The sequence below is a fragment of the Bombina bombina genome, chromosome 8 (assembly GCF_027579735.1).
Source record: "Bombina bombina isolate aBomBom1 chromosome 8, aBomBom1.pri, whole genome shotgun sequence".
Classification (NCBI taxonomy): Eukaryota; Metazoa; Chordata; class Amphibia; order Anura; family Bombinatoridae; genus Bombina; species Bombina bombina.
Window position 1 is genome coordinate 58,867,252 of NC_069506.1, and position 26,296 is coordinate 58,893,547.

Below are 26,296 nucleotides of genomic sequence, written 5' to 3' on the forward strand. Positions count from 1 at the left end.
GAAGAGAGGGAAAAAGAAAAAGAGATGGAGAGTGAGAGGGGGTAGAGAGAGAGAAAAAGGAGGAGATAGCGAGAGAGGGTGTGAGCAAGAGAGAAAGATAAAGTGGGGTAGTGAGACAGAGGGGGGGGGAGAGGAAGAGAGCAAGAGAGAGACAGGAAGAGAGTATACGAGGTTATATGCAGTTGCACATACACAAACTATGGAAGTGGAGTTCATTAGTACTCTCGAACCATAAAGGGTACAGATCCCATGTCAATGGCAAAATTTACAACTCTGTGTTGTAAATCATTTACAGAACACTGGGTTCACATCTTTTGACCAAAGCATTTAACTCTAGACAACTATCAAACACAACACACTGGACTGACAGCATTCAGTTAACTTTATTTGAGTAAGTGCTGGCTATCCAGCGTTTTGTGTTTGATATTTATATGATATTTAAAGGGATACTAAAAGGACCCAACAATTTTCTTTCATGATTAAGATAGAACATGCAATTTTAAACCATTGAAGGGTAGTAGATTTAGGAGTAATTTGCAGAAGAACTTAATCACAGAAAGGGTGATTGATTCATGAAATAAACTTCCACAAGAGGAGGTAATGACAAACACTGTGAGGGACTTCAAGATTGCTTGGGATAAGTCTATCTTACAAACTAGATTAGTTTATACTTTTAGGAAATATTGGGCCTATGATTCTTATCTGCAATCAAAATCTATAACATGAGCAGCAATGCACTACTATGAGCATAGTTGGCTGCACATATATGCCAATGTAGTCGGCTAGCTCCTAGTAATGCATTGCTGCTCCTTCAATAAAAGATACCAAGAGAATGAAGCACATTTCATAGTAAAAGTAATTTGGAAAGTTGCATGCTTTATCTGAATCATGAAACAAAACAGAATCCCCCTCGAAAATGTTTAGGAAAATAAAATAACATTTCAATGTGCACTTAGAGGGATATTTATCAAGCCTTCAACCGCAAATACGCTGGAATTCCACAGCGTAATTGTGGCAAGCCTGATTCGACCCATTTATCAAAGCCTACAGACCGGCAAAAGTTGAAATTTGTGACGTAACATACGATCTGCCAGTCTCAATCCGACACAGATCGATGCTTACGTCATTACAGATGTTCCGAATACAAATTCGGCACTATCTGACAAATTTTGCCATTTATCAAATTTCTAACAGGTACGCTTGCCACTATTCTGGCCTAGCGTACCTGGTTTTCAATCCGCCACACTGGAGGCCGCGGGTGCCATAGGAATCAATGGGAGTCTAAAAGCAGCCAAAGCTTATGTTCGCTGCTGCCAGATATCCCATTGATTTCTATGGTAAAAAACAAATTACGTTTACACCTAACACTTACCCCGAGTCTAAACACCCCTAATCTGCCGCCCCCGACATTGCCGCAACCTAAATAAAATTATTAACCCCTATCCCACCGCTCCGGACCCCGCCGCAACTAAATAAATGTATTAACCCCTATCCCACCGCTCCCGGAGCCCACCGCAACTCTAATAAAGTTATTAACCCCTATCCCGCCGCTCCCGGACCCCTCCGCAACTAAATAAATGTATTAACCCCTAAACCCCTGGCCTCCCACATCACTACCACTTACTAAACCTATTAACCCCTAAACCGCCAGCCCCCCACATTGCCATAAACGAAATTAAGATATTAACCCCTAAACCTAACAACTCGCTAACATTAAATATTAACTCATCCCTATCTTATAATAAATGTAAACTTACCTTTAGAATTAAAATAAAGTATATTAAACGATTAATTAACCTACCCTAACTATTATCCTACAATTACATTAAACTATATTAAACTATTAATTAACCTACCCTAACTATAATCCTACAATTACATTAAACTATATTAAACTATTAATTAACTGTTTTAATTTAAAACTGAACTGCTTAAATAACATAGTCAGAGGCAGCCTATATTAATTTTTTACCTGCACCTTATTCCTATGACATTACTGTGTATATGTAAATGTTTTACAAGAGTCTTACAAGAGTCACCCTGCCTATGGCGCCTACACCTTATCGGTATATTTGTAAAATTGTTTATTGGGCCACGGGATAGTTAAATGTTAGATAGGGATACTATAGAACATGGCCCTCTACGCCATACTCTGCTAGCATCAGTATGTACAATTTGAGCCCTGTATATGTTTGGTCTTTGTCGAGCTGTCTGCGGCAGGGATGGCTAGACAATCTCAATCCACGTAACAGTGACACTTGTACTTAGGTCAGAGAGGGATAAAATTGGACAGTGAGGTAGCTAGACACCCACATACCCCTCTATAGAAGTGGAGAGTCAGTCAGGCTAATTAGTCTATAAGGTACTGATCCTGGACAGCATCTATTCCATATGGCACATATTTCTGCAGAAACAATAGCCTACATCTGGCTAATAAAATTCAGGCTATTCTGGGCAGGGTTTAGCTTACATGGCTATGAAATAGTTCCTTCATACCTACCTAGATGGCTAGTTTAATTAGATACATACCCTCCAAATATTAGTTAGTGAATGTCATTACAGCCTCTAAAATGGGCGCCCCCCGGCAGATTCACACTGGAGACCTAATACCCCTATAATTAGCAGATGATTACTGTTATTGCTGTTTATATTTCTGCTCTGCTTGTACTGCAGACCATAGTACTTCCCTCATTGGGCACAAGAGAGGCCCTTGTCCTTTATTAAGTTAAGGGTTATATGTAAGTTTTTCAGTTTAAGTTTATTTTATAGATTTGAACCCTATAAAACCAGAAAATGGAGATTCTTCACAGGAGTTCCAAAAGTGGTCTCCATACTTTTAGAAGTTACCTTCTTTGGTTCTGTTTAGAGTTCTATAAGGGCCCAAGAGTGGCCTTCTAGCTTGTTTTGAAGGTATAGAGTTTTAATGGCAATAAACATATTATCTAATCTATGATTTTTATGGCACACAATAACGCTTTGACAAAACATTCTAGTAAGTAATAATTTCATTTGTGGAAAATACTTTTTTGTAAAACCTTAATTGACATGTATTGCCTTGTTTGCCTTTTAATGAATCTCAATAAAAAAAAACAAAAAAAAAAAACTATTAATTAACCCCTTAATGACAACTGACGTACCAGGTACGTCCTGCAAAAACTTTCAGTTAGTGACAATGGACGTACCTGGTACGTCAGTTGTCTAAGAGAGTGCTGGAAGCGATCGCAATCGCTTCCAGCAGCTCTCAGGGTATTGCAGTGATGCCTTGATATTGAGGCATCCTGCAATACCCTTTAAAAAGCATCCGATGCAGAGAGAGCCACTCTGTGGCCCTCTCTGCACCGGTAGCGATGGGGCCGTTCGTTGGTGGGTGGGAGCTTACAAGGGAGGAGGGTGGGCGGCCCATCGCTACCCGGCATCCGGTTCCTACAAGTGCATTGTGCACGCCGGATGCTGAGAGCGTGCAGAGGGGGGGGGGCCTGCGGGGGGTGGGGGTACTGGGGGGGGCAGCTACACTACAGAAAAAATGACTAAAAATAAAAAAAAAAAACACTTTATTTTTTGGGGAAAACTGGGTACTGGCAGACAGCTGCCAGTACCCAAGATGGTGGCAAATAGGTAGGTGGGGAGGGTTAGAGAGGTGTTTGGGGGCATCAGGGAGGTTGGGGGTTAAGGCAGGGGTCCATCACAGCTGAATAATTAAAAAAAAAACAAAAAAAAAAAAACACACCTTTTATTTTAGTACTGGCAGACTTTCTGCCAGTACTTAAGATGGCGGGGACAATTGTGGGGTGGGGGAGGGAAGAGAGCTGTCTGGGAGGGATCAGGGGGTGGGATGTGTCAGGTGGGAGGCTAATCTCTACACTAAAGCTAAAATTAACCCTGCAAGCTTTCTACAAGCTACCTAATTAACCCCTTCACTGCTGGGCATAATACAAGTGTGGTGCGCAGCAGCATTTAGCGGCCTCCTAATTGCCAAAAAGCAACGCCAAAGCCATATATGTCTGCTATTTCTGAACAAAGGAGATCCCAGAGAAGCATTTACAACCATTTGTGCCATAATTGCACAAGCTGTTTGTAAATAATTTAAGTGAGAAACCTAAAATTGTGAAAAATTTCACTTTTTTTTTTATTTGCTCGCATTTGGCGGTGAAATGGTAGCATGAAATATACCAAAATGGGCCTAGATCAATACTTTGGGTTGTCTACTACACTACACTAAAGCTAAAATTAACCCTTCAAGGTCCCTACAAGATCCCTAATTAACCCCTTCACTGCTGGGCATAATACATGTGTGGTGCACAGCGGCATTTAATGGCCTTCTAATTACCAAAAAACAATGCCAAAGCCATATATGTCTGCTATTTCTGAACAAAGGGGATCCCAGAGAAGCATTTACAACCATTTGTGCCATAATTGCACAAACTGTTTGTAAATAATTTCAGTGAGAAACCTAAAGTTTGTGACAAAATTTGTGAAAAAGTGAACAATTTTTTTTATTTGCTCGCATTTGGCAGTGAAATGGTGGCATGAAATATACCAAAATGGGCATAAATCAATACTTTGGGTTGTCTTCTAAAACAAAATATATACATGTCAAGGGATATTCAGAGATTCCGGACAGATATCAGTGTTCCAATGTAACTAGCGCTAATTTTGAAAAAAGTGGTTTGGAAATAGCAAAGTTCTACTTGTACTTATTGCCCTATAACTTGCAAAAAAAGCAAACAACATGTAACCATTGGGTATTTCTAAACTCTGGACAAAACTTAGAAACTATTTAGCATGGGTGTTTTTTGGTGATTGTAGATGTGTAACAGATTTTGGAGGTCAAAGTTAGAAAAAGTGTGTTTTTTTCCATTTTTTCCTCATATTTTATATTTTTTTATATTAAATTATAAGATATGATGAAAAAAATGGTATCTTTAGAAAGTCCATTTAATGGCGAGAAAAACGGTATATAATATGTGTGGGTACAGTAAATGAGTAAGAGGAAATTACAGCTAAACACTAACACTGCAGAAATGTAAAAATAGCCATTGTCATTAAGGGTAAGAAAACTGAAAAATGGTCCGGTCATTAAGGGGTTAACCTACCCTAACTATTATCCTACAATTACATTAAACTATATTAAACTATTAATTAACCTACCCTAACTATTATACTAAATTTACATTAAACTAAAAATTAAATTAACTATATTACATATTTAAAAACCTAACCCTACTCAAATTATTTAAATCTATTATTAAAAATTACTAAGTTACAAAAAAATAACAACTAAACAACTAAGTTACACAAAATAAAAAACACCAAGTTACACAAAATAAAAAATAAATTATCAAATATTTAAACTAATTACACCTAATCTAATAGCCCTATCAAAATAAAAAAGCCCCCCCCCCCCAAAATAAAAAAACCCTAGCCTACACTAAACTACCAATGGCCCTTAAAAGGGCCTTTGCGGGGCATTGCCCCAAATAAATCATCTCTTTTACCTGTTAAAAAAAATACAAATACCCCCCCCCAACAGTAAAACCCATCACCCACACAACCAAACTCCCAAATAAAAACCTAAGCTCCCCATTGCCCTGAAAAGGGCATTTGTATGGGCATTGCCCTTAAAAGGGCATTCAGCTCTTTTACTGCCCAAAGTCCCTAACCTAAAATTAAAACCCACCCAATAAACCCTTAAAAAAAAACTAACACTAACCAACGAAGATCTACTTACAGTTTTCGAAGACCGGACATCCATCCTCATCCAAGCGGCAGAAGTCCTAAGCGAAGCCAGCAGAAGTCTTCATCCAAGCGGGCCGAAGTCTTCATCCAAGCGGGCAGAAGTCTTCATCCAGATGGCATCTTCTAGCTTCATCTATGCGGAGCGGCTTCATCTTCAAGACATCCGGCGCGGAGCATCCTCTTCTTACGACGTCTCTTGAAGAATGAAGTTTCCTTTAAATTACGTAATCCAAGATGGCGTCTCTTACATTTCGATTGGCTGATAAAATTCTATCAGCCAATCGGAATAAAAGGGGAAAAAATCCTATTGGCTGTTGCAATCAGCCAATAGGATTGAACTTTCGTCCTATTGGCTGCTGCAATCAGCAAATAGGATTGAGCTCACATTCTATTGGCTGATTGGAATAGCCAATAGGATGAAAGCTCAATCCTATTGGCTGTGGCTGATTGCAACAGCCAATAGGATTTTAATTCCGATTGGCTGATAGAATTCTATCAGCCAATCGGAATGTAAGAGACACCATCTTGGATGACGTAATTTAAAGGAAACTTCATTCTTCAAGAGACGTCGTAAGAAGAGGATGCTCCGCGCTGGATATCTTGAAGATGGAGCTGCTCCGCGCCAGATGGATGAAGATAGAAGATGCCGTCTGGATGAAGACTTCTGCCCGCTAGGATGAAGACTTCTGCCCACTTGGATGAAGACTTTGGCCCGCTTGGATGAAGACTTCTGCCAGCTTCGCCAAGGACTTCTGCCGCTTGGATGAGGATGTATGTCCGGTCTTCGAAAAATGTAAGTGGATCTTCAGAGGTTAGTGTTAGGTTTTTTTAAGGGTTTATTTGGTGGGTTTTAATTTTAGGTTAGGAACTTTGGGTAGTAAAAGAGCTGAATGCCCTTTTAAGGGCAATGCCCATACAAATGCCCTTTTCAGGGCAATGGGGAGCTTAGGTTTTTTAGATAGGCTTTTATTTGGGGGGTTGGTTATGTGGGTGGTGGGTTTAACTGTTGGGGGGTATTTGTATTTTTTTTTAACAGGTAAAAGAGCTAATTTCTTTAGGGCAATGCCCCACAAAAGGCCCTTTTTAGTGTAGGCTAGGGTTTTTTTTTATTTTGGGGGGATTTTTTATTTTGATAGGGCTATTAGATTAGGTGTAATTAGTTTAAATATTTGATAATTTATTTTTTATTTTGTGTAACTTAGTGTTTTTTATTTTGTGTAACTTAGCTGTTATTTTTTTGTAACTTAATAATTTTTAATAGTAGATTTAAATAACTTGAGTAGGGTTAGGTTTTTAAATATGTAGTTATAGTTAATTTAATTGTTAGTTTAATGTAATTTTAGTAAAATAGTTAGGGTAGGTTAATTAATAGTTTAATATAGTTTAATGTAATTGTAGGATAATAGTTAGAGTAGGTTAATTAGTAGTTTAATATAGTTTATTTTAATTCTAAAGGTAAGTTTAAAATTATTATAAGATAGGGATGAGTTAATATTTAATGAAAAGTTATCGGGTTGTTAGGCTTAGGGGTTAATAGCTTCATTTAGTTTATGGCGATGTGGGGGGCTGGTGGTTTAGGGGTTAATATGTTTAGTAAGTGGTAGTGATGTGGGAGGCCTGGGGTTTAGGGGTTAATACATTTATTAGAGTTGCGGTGGGCTCCGGGAGCAGCAGGATGGGGGTTAATAACTTTAGTTGCAGCGGGGTCCGGGAGTGGCGGGATAGGGGTTAAACATTTTAGTATAGTGGCGGTGTTTAGTGACAGGGTATAAATAAAGTTGGGGAAAAGCCGAATAGCAGCGAGATCGATGACTGCTAGTTAACAACAGTCCGCTGCTCATCGCCCCGTACTTGGTACGCGGCTTTTTGACAGCTTTTTTTTATAAATAAGGAGAGCGTATTCAGGTCCGCGGTCACGATGTTAGGCGAGCGTATTGGTGCCGTCAAATGCAGCATAGTTGACAACTTGATAATTCGGCCTCTAATTCTTTATTATTTTTGTGCTTATTCCAATTCAAAGCTGAATAAAAGAAATGCACATTTTAATTGTAAACATATTTATGGCTTGTAAGCATTATAAGCGAGACAGATCTAATTTACAAAATAATGAATAAAAAAGAGCAACATTTTAATTTTCAAGAGTATTTTGAGTTAAGGGACAGTCTACTCCAGAATTTTTATTGTTTAAAAAGATAAATAATCCCTTTATTACCCATTCCCCAGTTTTGAATAACCAACACAGTTATATTAATATACTTTTTATCCCTGTGATTATCTTGTAAATAAGCCTCTGCAGACTGCCCCCTTATTTCCATTATTTTTACAGACATGCATTTTAGCCAATTAGTGCTGACTCATAATTAACTCCACAGGAGTGAGCACAATGTTATCTATATGGCACACATTACCTAGCACTTTCTAGCTGTGGAAAAATGCACTGAGATAAAAGGCGGCCTTCAAGGGCTTAGAAATGAGTATATGAGCCTACCTAGGATTAGATTTCAACAAAGAATACCAAGAGAACAAAAGCAAATTTGATAATAAAAGTAAATTGGAAAGTTGTTTAAAATTGCATGCCCTATCTGAATCATGAAAGCTTAATTTAGACTAAACTGTACCTTTAAGCATGTATGGCTTTTTGCCCTAACGTCATGAAAGACATACAATATTCATCTTGCATTCAAATATGTTAGATTTGATTATTTTTGCTTTGCATTTTGCTTTCCAATGTAAAGCTTTAGAAACTGTGCTGTGAAAGAGAGCAATGTTTGGAATGTAAAATATGATAATTTAATTTGATATATTTGCTTCTGCCTAAAATAGACCCTTCAAGTTTTCTTATTCTCAAACATATTATAGAAAACTACAGAACACATCACAATCATTCTTTGTTAAAGGGTATACACCAATTTTCATATAACTGCATGTAACAGACACTATTATAAAGAAGAATATGCACAGAAACTAATCTAAAAATCCAGTATAAAACCTTTTTAAAACTTACTTAGAAGTTCCCAGTTTAGCACTGCTGAAGAGATAGTCTGGGACACCCACTGAAAGGGGCTGGGCAAACAAAAAAAGCAGACACTCCTCTCCCCCCCCCGTCCCGTCCCTGAATATGAAAAGACAGAAAACATAAACAGAAGCCTGCAGGAGTCTGTAAGCACGTGTATACATCTGACACTGTGGGGCTTGGCTATGAGTCTGAAAATCAGCACAATGTTCATAACAAATGAGCAAAACAACACTACTAGATGGGCTATATAAATGGATCATCTACAAAACATTTATGCAAAGAAAAATCTAGTGTACAATGTCCCTTTAAATGCTTAGGATAAGCAGACACTGAATGACAAAATAATTCCCAACAGGAGGAAGCAATAACTTAGCCCCACCCATAATATGTCACATGACCACTCCAGTTACAACCTATAAATAAAATAGGCAAATACTGAGGTACTGCATATTTACAATCTATTAAGCAGTGCATTTTTTTAAAAGGATAAACTTACTCTCTGATATATTTGATATAATAACTAACTAACTAACTAGTAGCCTAATGTTGGTGAAGTTAAAGGGACAAGCACTAAACAATTAATCTCACTGTAAAATATTTAATTATAAGGATAATAGAGTAATTTTTGTTATCTATACACCAGAAATTATTTACTACTAAAGATCCTTTCAATGATTTAAGTGTGAATGATGACTACATTGTCATTGGGGTGGGAAGAGAGAGGCTTTTGGAACTGACCATGGTTTACCCCTGCATTTACTGCCAGAGGAATCCAAGGATTTGGTGATGTTACCAAGCCTCGAAACCCCAAAGTGCTGGGTTGCTGCAGGAAGCCAAATATACAAACCCTTCAAACGCCCTTAAAGGGACATAAAACCCAACATTTTTCTTTCACGATTCAGATGAAACATACAAACAGAAAAAAAAAAACTTTCCAAATTGCTTCTGTTTTCAAATTTTCTTTGCTTTTTTGCTATTCCTTGTTGAAAAGCAGGGATATAAACTCAGGAGTGTGCACGTGTCTGCAGTATTATAAGGCAGCAGTTTTGCAACAATGTTATACATTAGCAAGAGCACTAGATAGCAGCACTATTTCCTGTAGCAAGAACACTAGATGGCAGCACTATTTCCTGTAGAAAGAACACTAGATGGCAGCACTATTTCCTGTAGCAAGAACACTAGATGGCAGCACTATTTCCTGTAGCAAGAGCACTAGATGGCAGCACTATATCCTGTAGCAAGAGCACTAGATGGCAGCACTATTTCCTGTAGCAAGAACACTAGATAGCAGCACTATTTCCTGTAGCAAGAACACTAGATGGTAGCACTATTTCCTGTAGCAAGAACACTAGATGGCAGCACTATTTCCTGTAGCAAGAGCACTAGATGGCAGCACTATTTCCTGTAGCAAGAACACTAGATGGCAGCACTATTTCCTGTAGCAAGAACACTAGATGGTAGCACTATTTCCTGTAGCAAGAACACTAGATGGCAGCACTATTTCCTGTAGCAAGAGCACTAGATGGCAGCACTATATCCTGTAGCAAGAGCACTAGATGGCAGCACTATTTCCTGTAGCAAGAGCACTAGATGGCAGCACTATTTCCTGTAGCAAGAGCACTAGATGGCAGCACTATTTCCTGTAGCAAGAACACTAGATGGCATCACTATTTCCTGTAGCAAGAACACTAGATGGCATCACTATTTCCTGTAGCAAGAACACTAGATGGCAGCACTATTTCCTGTCATGCAGTGATCCGGTCATGGGCACGCTACCTATCTGGGTATCTCTTCAACAAAGAATAGGATGAAAATTAAGGAAATTTGATAACAAGTAAACTGGAAGCTTTTTTTAAAAAAAACTGTATGTTCTATCTGAATAATGAAAGAAAAATTTGGGGTTTCATGTCCCTTTATAGAAAACAAATATATGCTAACACAATTTGTTAGTGAATATTTGTTTCCTTTAAATTAGTTTTAAAAGGTAAAATTCTTACCTATAGCTCGCTGGAGAGCCACACTAATCCTGATCCAAATTTAAAGTTCCTTTCCTGCAGGTGAAAAAGGTCACTTGTTGGATCATACTTACCTCTAGTGCACTGGGGTAGCTGTGCTAGTCCCAACCCCTCTTCAAACACCTTCACCTTTAGAGCAGGCTTTGGGATCCGCCGCTCTAAGTCACCTATTAGCATGGTTGGTATTAGCGCGGCTCCCCCAGAGCACTAGAGGTAAGTATAAGCCAACAGGTAAACTTTTTCACCTGCAGCAATGAAACAGGAGTCAGAAGCCTGCAGGAGTCTGTAAGCACGTGTATACATCTGACACTGTGGGGCTTGGCTATGAGTCTGAAAATCAGCACAATGTTCATAACAAATGAGCAAAACAACACTACTAGATGGGCTATATAAATGGATCATCTACAAAACATTTATGCAAAGAAAAATCTAGTGTACAATGTCCCTTTAAATGCTTAGGATAAGCAGACACTGAATGACAAAATAATTCCCAACAGGAGGAAGCAATAACTTAGCCCCACCCATAATATGTCACATGACCACTCCAGTTACAACCTATAAATAAAATAGGCAAATACTGAGGTACTGCATATTTACAATCTATTAAGCAGTGCATTTTTTTAAAAGGATAAACTTACTCTCTGATATATTTGATATAATAACTAACTAACTAACTAGTAGCCTAATGTTGGTGAAGTTAAAGGGACAAGCACTAAACAATTAATCTCACTGTAAAATATTTAATTATAAGGATAATAGAGTAATTTTTGTTATCTATACACCAGAAATTATTTACTACTAAAGATCCTTTCAATGATTTAAGTGTGAATGATGACTACATTGTCATTGGGGTGGGAAGAGAGAGGCTTTTGGAACTGACCATGGTTTACCCCTGCATTTACTGCCAGAGGAATCCAAGGATTTGGTGATGTTACCAAGCCTCGAAACCCCGAAGTGCTGGGTTGCTGCAGGAAGCCAAATATACAAACCCTTCAAACGCCCTTAAAGGGACATAAAACCCAACATTTTTCTTTCACGATTCAGATGAAACATACAAACAGAAAAAAAAAACTTTCCAAATTGCTTCTGTTTTCAAATTTTCTTTGCTTTTTTGCTATTCCTTGTTGAAAAGCAGGGATATAAACTCAGGAGTGTGCACGTGTCTGCAGTATTATAAGGCAGCAGTTTTGCAACAATGTTATACATTAGCAAGAGCACTAGATAGCAGCACTATTTCCTGTAGCAAGAACACTAGATGGCAGCACTATTTCCTGTAGAAAGAACACTAGATGGCAGCACTATTTCCTGTAGCAAGAACACTAGATGGCAGCACTATTTCCTGTAGCAAGAGCACTAGATGGCAGCACTATATCCTGTAGCAAGAGCACTAGATGGCAGCACTATTTCCTGTAGCAAGAACACTAGATAGCAGCACTATTTCCTGTAGCAAGAACACTAGATGGTAGCACTATTTCCTGTAGCAAGAACACTAGATGGCAGCACTATTTCCTGTAGCAAGAGCACTAGATGGCAGCACTATTTCCTGTAGCAAGAACACTAGATGGCAGCACTATTTCCTGTAGCAAGAACACTAGATGGTAGCACTATTTCCTGTAGCAAGAACACTAGATGGCAGCACTATTTCCTGTAGCAAGAGCACTAGATGGCAGCACTATATCCTGTAGCAAGAGCACTAGATGGCAGCACTATTTCCTGTAGCAAGAGCACTAGATGGCAGCACTATTTCCTGTAGCAAGAGCACTAGATGGCAGCACTATTTCCTGTAGCAAGAACACTAGATGGCATCACTATTTCCTGTAGCAAGAACACTAGATGGCATCACTATTTCCTGTAGCAAGAACACTAGATGGCAGCACTATTTCCTGTCATGCAGTGATCCGGTCATGGGCACGCTACCTATCTGGGTATCTCTTCAACAAAGAATAGGATGAAAATTAAGGAAATTTGATAACAAGTAAACTGGAAGCTTTTTTTTAAAAAAACTGTATGTTCTATCTGAATAATGAAAGAAAAATTTGGGGTTTCATGTCCCTTTATAGAAAACAAATATATGCTAACACAATTTGTTAGTGAATATTTGTTTCCTTTAAATTAGTTTTAAAAGGTAAAATTCTTACCTATAGCTCGCTGGAGAGCCACACTAATCCTGATCCAAATTTAAAGTTCCTTTCCTGCAGGTGAAAAAGGTCACTTGTTGGATCATACTTACCTCTAGTGCACTGGGGTAGCTGTGCTAGTCCCAACCCCTCTTCAAACACCTTCACCTTTAGAGCAGGCTTTGGGATCCGCCGCTCTAAGTCACCTATTAGCATGGTTGGTATTAGCGCGGCTCCCCCAGAGCACTAGAGGTAAGTATAAGCCAACAGGTAAACTTTTTCACCTGCAGCAATGAAACATTTAAATTTGTTTTAACAAAAACTAATGTAAATGTTACCAAATATTCAGTATTCATGTGGCTGACAGGTACTATAGGCAAGTAGATATACCCAACATGTACTATAGACAGGCAAATATGCCCAACAGGTAATAAAGGCAGGTATGGCCAACAGGTGCTATAGGCTGGCAGGTATACCTTATTTACCAGTAAATTGGAGAAAATTGGAGAGCTTGTAAATTCACCCACAAAGTTCATCTGGTAAGTTTTAGGTGCTCTTGTATTATGAGTATAAATTTGTTTAGATACCCAGGCTCATATACTCTGGGATACTACACAACTGTTTTTTCCCCTTTATTTTTGCCCTTTTAGAGTCATCTGACAAAGGGTCCTTGTGTTTAGCTAGCTGTGGGCTGCACATGAAGCTAGAGTGTTCATCTGGCACTAGGGTTGCCACCTCACCCATGTTTTCCTGGACACTTATGAGTTATACATGCTGCAGGGTGTGCAGAGAGGAACATGAATAGTGCTGTTCAGTATCACTATTTGTGTGCTGTCCAAAATTTAAATTCATGTTCCTCCCTGCAGCATGTATAACTCATAAGTGTCCCGGAAAACATGGCTGAGGTGGCAACCCTATCTGGCACCTATTAGGTGCAATATTTGTAAATTATTATGAGATCATATTGTTATTTGAGATTCTATGCGATTCGAGTGCCCTTTCATTTAGTTTGCTAGTACTTTTATAGTACTCTAGGTGGCGCCTCTAGCCTTTCTTCTTTGAATCATGACTGATAGGAACCAATGTAGTCAATAGGTATTATAGACAGGCTGGCTGATACGGCTAACAAGATAGACAGGCAAATATGGTGACAAGAAACATATGCAAGATGTTATGACTGACAGGTTACTATAGGCAAGCTGGCATCGGTAACAGGAACTATGGCTGACAGATACTACACGGGCAGCAGATTTTTTTTATAACAAATTTTACATTTGTGTTTAAATTTCCCTGTGTCACATTTAGGGTTGCCACCTTGGCCATTTTTTCTTGGAAAGTTATGAGATACACATACTGCAGGGTGTGCAGGGAGGAACATGTATTGTACTGTCCAGCAGCGCTATTCATGTGATGTCCAGAGGCACAATACATGTCCCTCCAGGCACACCCTGCAGCATGTGTAACTCATAACAGTCCAGGAAAACATGGCTGAGGTGGAAACTCTAGCCATGTGACAGCTGTTAGCTAATCCTCATATACGCATATGAACTGCAAACTCTTACACTTGCTTAATAGGAGCTGGAGCTTCAGAAATTGTGCACATAAAAAGACTGTGTACACTCCTCCAAGTTGGATGTTTGAATTAGCTCTCTCACAAACAACGTTTCCAAGTGTATGAGGTGTGATAAATCATTAATATGATTCCAATTTATTCCTTTTCTGAGTAGATCTAGACATGCTCAAGATTGTGCACACATTTTAAACACTATGTGGCTGCAGTGTTTGCAAAAATGTACAGTATAGTCTTATTGCAAACATGACTGTTATTTACTGCATATGTCCAACCGAATGGAAAGATGATATAAAGAATACCACAATTCCAAAAGTATGCACTTTTAGCACTCTGGGCCCTAAACTAAAGGGTGGGTGGTCCCTGCTGGGATTGGATAAAAATTAACTTTTATTGTAACCTTTAAAAAACCAAATTGTTGGTTGAAGTACACATACTATTAAAATACACTCCAGTACCATATACCAGTAATATCAACATTTATTGGATCACCAGTTATTTGAATTAGGCCTGTCTATATTCACAGTCATGAATGATCCAAAAATTTTTTATAACAAAATAACGTTCGCTAAAACACTGTTACAGTGTACCTACATCGAAAAGTGATTACAAGTGTGAGTTGGGTATATGTAATGAGAGAATGGGTAGAACATGTCCCCTCTCTTTGTTAATCCCTGGATTACTGAATTCTAATATTAAATTATGTTCAGTCTATATTGTAACTTCAGTACACTGTGGTAATAGCTAGCAGCTACTGCCAGGTCATATGAATAATTGTTCAGCCCAGCTAAGTCTGTGCGGTGTCAGAGTTGGTAATCACATTGAGTTAAAGTGCTGTTATTCCGGCATCACTTATATGTGAAGGGCTAAATATTTCTATTGTGGCTGAGTCTGGCACAACCCAGACTAGATGAGTTAAATATTTGTGAATTAGAGAGCCTTTCTAGTGGATCGATCTGGATACTAATGACCCAGTTTGCCTGTGTGAGTTTACCATTACTTGTTAGTCATAATATTTCTTCAGGTACACACCACTGCAAAGCACCTCACACAGTTCTATATATGAATGTAGCTATATCTAGTAGTTGTCTGTTACTCCCTCTGTTCAAGTCCTTAGGTATCACTGTATCAGACACACTATGCTGCTATTTAGTACAAATTATAACTTGAGTATATTGCGGTAATGGCCTGCAGTTAATACCAGGTCATATCGAAAATTATTCAGTCTAGCTATGTCTGTACAGTGTCAGAGTTAGTAATTCTGTCTGTGCAGTCACAATGAGTTTAGGTGCTCTTATTCCGGTATCCACTATATATGAAAGGCTGTATAAATCTGATAAAGCTAAGTCTGGCACAACCCAGACTAAGTAGATTGAGTATCTATAAATTACAAAGTCTTTTTAGTGAGTCAATCTGGATAGTTATAACCCAGTCAGCCGATATAAATTTTTCATTGTTCATTCATCATGGTATTTGTTCAGACACACACCTCTACACATCATCTCGCACAATTCAATATATAAAAATAAAGCTAAGTCTGGCACAACCCAGGCTGTGAGTTTTTACTGTTATCAGTTATTTTTCATTCCAATCAGCTGTGCAGCACTCATACAGCTACGATTCTGTTATTCGCAGTCTGAGTAGAATATTGACTGTGAGTTTATATTTTCTACTGTCCACTCTGTTGATAGGCTATATATCAAGTTAAATTATTATCTGGCACAACCCAGTTTCTATATTGAATGTTTATATTTTACATAGCCTTGCAATGAATACGCCCGGTGTTTGCTGCCCGGTGCACTGATACAACCTTGTAAGCTAGATTGATCATTCAGACATTCATTCAGTTTAAATCCCTTGATTCATTATCGAGGGCAAATAGTGTCACTATTTGCCCTCGATAATGAATCAAGGGATTTAAACTGAATGAATGTCTGAATGATCAATCTAGCTTACAAGGTTGTATCAGTGCACCGGGCAGCAAACACCGGGCGTATTCATTGCAAGGCTATGTAAAATATAAACATTCAATATAGAAACTGGGTTGTGCCAGATAATAATTTAACTTGATATATAGCCTATCAACAGAGTGGACAGTAGAAAATATAAACTCACAGTCAATATTCTACTCAGACTGCGAATAACAGAATCGTAGCTGTATGAGTGCTGCACAGCTGATTGGAATGAAAAATAACTGATAACAGTAAAAACTCACAGCCTGGGTTGTGCCAGACTTAGCTTTATTTTTATATATTGAATTGTGCGAGATGATGTGTAGAGGTGTGTGTCTGAACAAATACCATGATGAATGAACAATGAAAAATTTATATCGGCTGACTGGGTTATAACTATCCAGATTGACTCACTAAAAAGACTTTGTAATTTATAGATACTCAATCTACTTAGTCTGGGTTGTGCCAGACTTAGCTTTATCAGATTTATACAGCCTTTCATATATAGTGGATACCGGAATAAGAGCACCTAAACTCATTGTGACTGCACAGACAGAATTACTAACTCTGACACTGTACAGACATAGCTAGACTGAATAATTTTCGATATGACCTGGTATTAACTGCAGGCCATTACCGCAATATACTCAAGTTATAATTTGTACTAAATAGCAGCATAGTGTGTCTGATACAGTGATACCTAAGGACTTGAACAGAGGGAGTAACAGACAACTACTAGATATAGCTACATTCATATATAGAACTGTGTGAGGTGCTTTGCAGTGGTGTGTACCTGAAGAAATATTATGACTAACAAGTAATGGTAAACTCACACAGGCAAACTGGGTCATTAGTATCCAGATCGATCCACTAGAAAGGCTCTCTAATTCACAAATATTTAACTCATCTAGTCTGGGTTGTGCCAGACTCAGCCACAATAGAAATATTTAGCCCTTCACATATAAGTGATGCCGGAATAACAGCACTTTAACTCAATGTGATTACCAACTCTGACACCGCACAGACTTAGCTGGGCTGAACAATTATTCATATGACCTGGCAGTAGCTGCTAGCTATTACCACAGTGTACTGAAGTTACAATATAGACTGAACATAATTTAATATTAGAATTCAGTAATCCAGGGATTAACAAAGAGAGGGGACATGTTCTACCCATTCTCTCATTACATATACCCAACTCACACTTGTAATCACTTTTCGATGTAGGTACACTGTAACAGTGTTTTAGCGAACGTTATTTTGTTATAAAAAATTTTTGGATCATTCATGACTGTGAATATAGACAGGCCTAATTCAAATAACTGGTGATCCAATAAATGTTGATATTACTGGTATATGGTACTGGAGTGTATTTTAATAGTATGTGTACTTCAACCAACAATTTGGTTTTTTAAAGGTTACAATAAAAGTTAATTTTTATCCAATCCCAGCAGGGACCACCCACCCTTTAGTTTAGGGCCCAGAGTGCTAAAAGTGCATACTTTTGGAATTGTGGTATTCTTTATATCATCTTTCCATTCGGTTGGATTAATTTCATGCACAAGCACCATTTCCTCTATAGAGATATACAATCACTACACACTAAACAGGTGAATATATAATTAAATAAAATAAAGAGGAAAAGCCCGAGGAGTGCCACTATTCAATTTTGTGTGTGTTAAATATTTACTGCATATGTATCTGCCCACATATGTTCTTCAACAAAGTACCAATTTATAATAATGTAAGGGACAACATCACATCATCTGCAAATAATGCTTGAATGTGGAGTCTGCTACAAAGGTCTAGTGTATATTTTCATCATCAGTGATGTTATAGGAATGGGGTTCCAGAGCCAGCACAAAAAGTAGTAGTGAGAAGGGACAACCTTGACATGTGCCATTAATGATGTAAAAGAAATCAAAGAGAACCCCATTGATTTTAACCCTAGCTGACAGTTGACCTTACAAGACAAACTTTCTTTGTATGAAAGTGTTTAGGAAATTATATTTATATTATAAACGGTATGTTTAAGGAAGGACCAATCCAATCTGTCAAAAGCTCTTTTATTGGCCACAGAGAGGGAAGGTCATATCCATTTTGGCATATTCAAGGAGGTAAATATTTTTTATGGTGTTATTGCTTGTCCCTCTCCAAGGCCCAAACGAGCCTGGTTGGGATAAATAAGGTCAGGCAATAATGCATTGAGGTACATAGCCAATATTATTATAAAGTTTTTCAAGTCTTTATAGAGGAGGGATATAGATCTGAAATGATCTATTATAAGAATGTCTAAGGATTTTAGAGTATTGAAGTGAGGCTTAATCCTGGGAGGTGGAAAGTTTGATACAAGATCAAATGTAGAAAATAGAGAAGTCAAGTGTCTATCTAAACTTTTAAATGATTTTTTTTTTAAGTAATAAATCAGCAAACTTATAAAGCAATGTACAAATGCAAAGCATATATTTTAGAAAAAGGACCTAACTACACATAAAGAGTTTTAATAGCTGCTAAATGGACATTCTAGTTCTATTATTTACAAGCATGTTATTTGTAAACAAATGCCCTTATTTCCCTGTGTTTAACCTTGCAAATGGATTAAAGGGACATGATACCCAAATGTTGAAGCAAATGAAAGTGATGCAGCATAGCACAGCATATCACCTTAACATCTCTAGGTAAAAGGGAAGATATTTGACCTCAAAATTTCCTAAGTATTCACACCCACTGTAAAGAGACTTTAAGTAGCCAATCAGGATGATAGTCCCAGGACTTGCAAGGTAGTGTGCATCTGGCATGTGCAGGCACAGTCATGTTATTTTCCTATTCAGTTTAAGGAAGTTTGCTATGAAATCTCATGAGATTTCACTGAAATATTATAAGATCACAGCAAAGTAAAGCATGACCTCAGCACTGCTGATGCTGATTATCTATTGTTTTGTTGTTTTTCTAAACTTGTAGTTGAACAACAGCTAAAGTATAACTGTTCACATAGCAATTACTTTGCTCTGAGATAATCTATCTTCCCTTTTTACATAGAGATGTTCAGGTGATATTTTCATGTCAGTTTTTAACAGTTATGCTACATAACTTTCAAGTATTTTAGCATATAGGTATTATGTCCCTTTAAACACAGTTAAATGGATGAACTCAAACAGCAGCATACTTATGTATCCATTAATCACATGTTAAAAATGGGGCATTTATTTAAAACTTAAATGCTCTAACAAAAAAGAACATTTACTTTTACACCAGAATATCCCTTTATTTTATTCAAAATCAAGTAGGATTTAGATGTAGTTTAATGTGTTGAAGGTAGGCTTTTGCTTGATATCAGAAAAGCAGTGAACATACTGTAAATTATGACTGCATGTCTGTGTTTAGAGACATATTAAAATAGTGATTAAAAGGCAATTTGTATTTTTATATGTCTCATGAGAAGAATAAAGTAAAATAAACAAATGCAAAGAAGAGAGTAAATCACACTCAGATGATTAAAATCCAAGAGAACAAAATCACATCAAACAAAATCTCACAAATCCAAACCACAAACATTTTTTGTGTCTCTTACCGTGCGTTTTCTCTCTTCTTCTTCTTGTATTTTCAGTTGCAGCTTCCTGACCATAACTTGCCGTTTCCATTCGGGAATCGATCTCCCCTGCTCATCGTGGGTTGGTATCAGAGACTCTATATCAATTTGACTGGTTTGGACTTGGACTGGTGGGGTTGTGTTCCCATTGACAAGTCGTTCTGGAGATTTTGCTGCTCCTTTGTTAGACATAGAGTTTGTATTTCCAGGAGGTGTGGCAGGGGGTGTTACAGGTGGTGTAAGAGGAGGTGTTGGAGTAGGAGATGGAACCTCTGTCTATAAGGGGAACAGAATATGGATACAAACAGCAAATTACATTAATACTGTTGTATTAGGTTCTAAAACAAATTACTTGAAGGGACATTAAAATCCAGATTAAATTAACATAAAAGTATATTCAGGAAATGCCCTTATTTGTTAAAGCATTTTCTTATTTTACTACTAGTAGAATATAACTGTATGTTTAACCCCTGCAAATTGATTAAATACATAGTTGAAGACAGCTCCAGAACAGCAATGTATAACTGGTCCAAAGCTGAATACACACAGTGAGCCAATGACAAGAAGCACATGTACATAGTCACCTATCACTAGCCAATCACATCCAGAGCAGAAGTGCATTTTTAATCATGAGCTGATTTTAAAGGGGCATGAAACCAATTTATTTTCTCCATGATTCAGATACAGAATACAATTTAAAAAAAACTTTCCATTTTACTTATATTAACAAATTTGCTTTGTTCTCATTTTATTCTTTGTTGAATAGATATCTAGTTAGGTAGTGTTCACATTTATGAAGCACTACATGACAGGAAATAGTGCTGCCATCTAGTGCTCTTGCTAATGTATAACATTGTTGTAAAACTGCTGACATCTAGTGCTCTTGCTAATGTATATCATTGTTGTAAAACTGCTGCCATCTAATGCTCTTGCTAATGTATAACATTGTTGTAAAACTGCTGCCATCTAGTGCTCCTGCTAATGTATAACATTATTATAAAACTGCTGCCATCTAGTGCTCTTGCTGATGTATAACATTATTATAAAACTGCTGCCATCTAATGTTCTTGCTAATGTATAACATTGTTATAAAACTGCTGCCATCTAGTGCTCTTGCTGATGTATAACATTATTATAAAACTGCTGCCATCTAATGTTCTTGCTGATGTATAACATTATTATAAAACTGCTGCCATCTAATGTTCTTGCTAATGTATAACATTGTTATAAAACTGCTGCCATCTAGTGCTCTTGCTGATGTATAACATTATTATAAAACTGCTGCCATCTAATGTTCTTGCTAATGTATAACATTGTTGTAAAACTGCTGCCATCTAGTGTTCCTGCTAATGTATAACATTGTTGTAAAACTGCTGCCATCTAGTGTTCCTGCTAATGTATAACATTGTTGTAAAACTGCTGCCATCTAGTGTTCCTGCTAATGTATAACATTGTTGTAAAACTGCTGCCATCTAGTGCTCCTGCTAATGTATAACATTGTTGTAAAACTGTTGCCATCTAGTGCTCCTGCTAGTGTATAACATTGTTGTAAAACTGCTGCCATCTAGTGCTCCTGCTAATGTATAACATTGTTGTAAAACTGTTGCCATCTAGTGCTCCTGCTAATGTATAACAGTGTTGTAAAACTGCTGCCATCTAGTGCTCTTGCTGATGTATAACATTGTTGTAAAACTGCTGCCATCTAGTGCTCTTGCTGATGTATAACATTATTATAAAACTGCTGCCATCTAGTGCTCTTGTTAATGTATAACATTATTATAAAACTGCTGCCATCTAATGCTCTTGCTAATGTATAATATTGTTGTAAAACTGCTGCCATCTACTGCTCTGCTGATGTATAACGTAGAAACATTGCTGCCATATAGTACTGCAGACACGTGCATGCTCCTGAACTTACCTTCATGCTTTTCAACAAAGGATAACAAGAATACAAAGACATTTAAAAATTGATAAATTAAGTAATTAGAAAGTGTTGTTTAAAATCGAGTGCATTATCGGAATCATGAAAGAAAAATGTTTTATTTTATGTCCATTTAACTATATGTTTAATTTTTATGCATCTTAATTTTATTTCAACGAAGCCCAATAATGGTGTCCAGCTTTGACTAAGGGTTTAAGTAACCTTAGTTCCATTTTACTATAAGTATCCCTTTCTGACACTATAACTGGCTTCCCACAGATTGTAGTCTTAAAATGAAGTATGAAATGAACATTGGAATAGAAAATAGCAGTATTTTATGTTTTAATTGTTAGTGTTGTTTATCCTTTTTTATCTCTGCTTGTAGGAAGGCAGTCAATTATACAGTGGACAAACAAATTAATTACTTTAATTGAACAGTATATGTTTAGAGTACAAACATTAGGAATCTTAAAAAGAGTTAATATTTATACAGATAAACATATATAAAATGCAAACTACTCTCCTTAAAGTGAAGGTATGAATGAAAACCCGGTTTTTTAAAAATTCTATTAAAACAGGGGCACTTTCATTCATAAAAGTTTAGAAGGCAGCCGTTTTGATTAAAAACTTACCTTTGTTTTTTTCACAGCCAGAGCAGCTTCCCCCACCCAGAGATCCTCTCTTCACACGTCATCAATGACTAATCCGGCTTCCTCCAATCATAGCTTTCTCCCCAGGGGAGTCATTGACTGAGGCCATGCCGTGATTGGAGGAAGCTGGATTAGTCATTGATGACGTGTGAAGAGAGGATCTCCGGGTGAGGGAAGCTGCTCTGGCTGTGAAAATTTTGCCATGACACATATTGCTTTTTATGCTTATTTATGATCATGTGCCTCTGCACATGGTCATTACTTTAAACTAATATTTGTTTAGATGAAACAATAAAATGCTTTTATGTCCCTTTAATTCATTATAGCATTACCATTCTGCAGAAATACTGGCTAAACACAAACGTTTTTACAAGCTACTCATATGTCTTGAACTGCTATTTTAATAAAATGTAGGAACTGAGAATAAAGATATCACAGTATTTTTAGAGCCTACTTACGCTAGATCCTTGCTGCCCGCTGCCAGAGAAAACAGTAGTAAGACCTTTGCTTTGAGGAGTCGGTTTTAGGCTTTTCCCAGCTTTTATTTCTGCCAGAAGTTCTGAGTTGTCACCCGTTGGAGACATCATGTTGAATGATTTTGTGCCTGTAGAAATGAATTTATGTTACATTAGAACGCTGGTTTTCAAACCTGTTCTCAGACCTCCCTAACAGGCCACATTTTGTGGATATCTGCACTGGAGCACAGGTGAATTAATCAGCTGCTTAGTTAACATGGTTATTTTATCTTCTCTTATCCAAGGTTATCCAGAAAACCTGACCTGTTGGGGATGCCTGAGGACAGGTTTGAAAACCAGTGCATTAGAATAAGCTTTATTTTTATTTATTTTTTTAAAACATGGCAAAAAAATCTCTTCCACAATCAAACAGCTAGATGCAATAAGGAATTAATTTGATTCTACCAAATTCAGTACTGACAAAGCAAAAGCACAAATATAGCTAGTATCTTAAAGTGACAAGAAACTCACATTTTTGTTCTTTCATGTATTAGATAAAGCATACAATTTTAAAAAAAAATCCAATTTACTTCTATTTCCAAATTATTATTTTTTTTAACTTGATATCCTTTGTTTTTGTGGTAGTCTGAGGAGCATGCATGTGTCTTGCGCATTATATGGTTTTGCAAGAATAATTAACAATATTATACACCTGCAAAAGCACTAGATGGCCTGTAGTGTTCCAGACACGTGCACAATACTTATCCTGGTGTGCTCTTCAACAAAAAATGCCATGAGAACAAAGCAAATTTGATAATAGAAGTAAAATAAAAACTTTTTTTTTTTAAATTGTTTGTCTGAATCATGAAAGAAAAATGTTAGGTTTCATGCCCCTTTAAGCAGGCATGTAACTATAGGGGTCTCAGAGCTCTTATTTAAAAACAGGTCCGCAGCTCTAGGGGGCCCTAACACTGCACTACACAGGGAGTACAATAAAGACAAGGCAGGGTAGGCAGACTGGGGCAGAAGGGTTACAGGATTCTGGTCCCAAGAGTTTCAAATCCCAGTGTCAGCCTAACTGGAACAGACTGGTTGTCCTCAACCCCCGAACAGAATCCATTTATCCTTTTTTGCAAACATTTACTCAATATATAATTTGCTTTTTGGACATTAAACTAAAGTAACGTTATAATAACTAACCACTGTGTGGCAAAATATCTGCATACAAAAAATATTTCTACAGCATTTAAATATGGGATTACTTGCACCACTTCCAGAATACGCAAAGAATAGACCAAACTACTTGAAAAGCCTCTTAAATATGTGTATCTTATTTCCTCTGCTGTGACCAATAAGAGACATATATAAATGAACTCCTGCACTGACGAAGCAATCATTGTGCAGAATGTTGCAGGTTTGGGGTTCTTGGAGTACACATCACAGCCTCTCTGGTGGCAAAAGGGTTGCCACTTCGGCCATGTTTTCCAGGACACTTATGAATTACACATGCTGCAGGGTAAGTAGGGGGGAACATGTATTGTGCCTCTGGACATCACATGAAAAGTGCTGATGAACGGCGCACACCCTGCATCATGTGTAACTCATAACTGTCTGGGAAAACATAGCCGAGGTGGCAACCCTAGGTGGCAGTGGGAAAAAAACACAATTATAAGAAATTACCTTTAAAGAAAAGAGGGCTAAATAATTATTAAAACAAATTGGAAAGTTTTCCAAAGCAGGCATAATTCAACATAGCGGGGAACTAAATTATGAGTTTAAATGGACATTAAACACCTTGTGCTTTTGTGTAAAATTTTTAATTTTTCCCACACTCTTAGAGAGGCCAAAAAGCAAAATCTGTAACCTTGGTTTTCAAAATGCTGCAAATTGACTAAAACCAGCTGTTTGATTTACAGTTGTTAAGGGTTACAGAATTTGCATTTTAGGCTCCTAGGGGGCATGGAATAAGCAAAATTTGTACAGGTGGTGTATAAATTTCCTTTAAATCTCCTTAAAATGTAAAGACCTAGAAGATTCATTAAAACTTGCCATAACATTGCAAATTGAGAACTGTGGAATCCTAAAAGATGTGTGCCTATCTCTTGTTACAGTCCTGATTTGTGAGTTAAAGGGACAGTCTACTCCAGAATTGTTATTGTTTAAAGATATAGATAATCCCTTGATTTCCCATTCCCCAGTTTTGCATAACCAACACAGTTATATTAATATACTTTTTACCTCTGTGATTACCGTGCATCTAAGCCTCTGCAGACTGCCCCCTTATTTCAGATCTTTTGGTAGACTTTTATTTTAGCCAATGAGTGCCCTCTTATAAGTAACTCCATGGGCATGAGCACAATGTTATCTATATGGCATACATGAACTAACACCCTCTAGCTGTGAAAAAAGTAAAATGCATTCAGATAAGAGGCAGCCTTCAAGGGTTTAGAAATTAGCATATGAGCCTACCTAGGTTTAGTTTTCAACTAAGAATACCAAGAGAACAAGGCAAATTTGATGATAAAAGTAAATTGGAAAGTTGTTTAAAATTACATACCCTATCTGAATCATAAAAGTTTAATTTTGACTAGACTGTCCCTTTAAGCTCCATTTTAATTAAAGGGACAGTCTACTCCAACATTTCCGCAGCTTTGCACAACCAGCATTATTAAATTAATTTACTTTATAACCTTTAAATCTCTAAATTTCTGCCTCTCTCTAAGCCATTACAGACCTACTCATTCCTTAGTGCATCTTTATCGCTTTTCACAACGATACACTGCTAGTTCATGTGTGCCATTTAGATAGCATTGTGTTCACTCCTGCGGAGTTATTCGAGTCAGCACTAGTTGGCTAAAATGCAAGTCTGTAAATAGCTCTGAGATAAGGGGCAGTCGGCAGAGGCTTAGATACAAGGTAATCACAGAGGTAAAAAGTATAGTAATATAACTGAGATAAGGGGCAGTCTGCATAGGCTTAGATACAAGGTAATCACAGAGGTAAAAAGTATATTAATATAACTGATAAGGGAGCAGTCTGCAGAGGCTTAGATACAAGGTAATCACAGAGGTAAAAAGTATATTAATATAACTGAGATAAGGGGCAGTCGGCAGAGGCTTAGATACAAGGTAATCACAGAGGTAAAAATTATATTAATATAACTGAGATAAGGGGGCAGTCAGCAGAGTCTTAGATACAAGGTAATCACAGAGGTAAAAAGTATATTAATATAACTGTGTTGGTTATGAAAAACTGGGGAATGGCTAATAAAGGGA

The 26,296-nt window shown here is 37.3% G+C and overlaps 1 protein-coding gene across 2 annotated transcripts in view; it reads right to left on the bottom strand.

Moving 5' to 3' along the window:
* The window catches only part of ESPN (espin), a 556,807-nt gene that overhangs the window by 58,857 nt on the left and 471,654 nt on the right, over nucleotides 1–26,296 (bottom strand). For both annotated transcript variants that reach the window (XM_053690388.1, XM_053690389.1), the window contains 2 exons: nucleotides 23,025–23,170; nucleotides 19,978–20,271 (listed from right to left, as the gene is read on the bottom strand). In XM_053690388.1, the coding sequence (XP_053546363.1) occupies nucleotides 19,978–20,271; nucleotides 23,025–23,170 (440 nt within the window). The remainder of the gene's footprint in view (nucleotides 1–19,977; nucleotides 20,272–23,024; nucleotides 23,171–26,296) is intronic.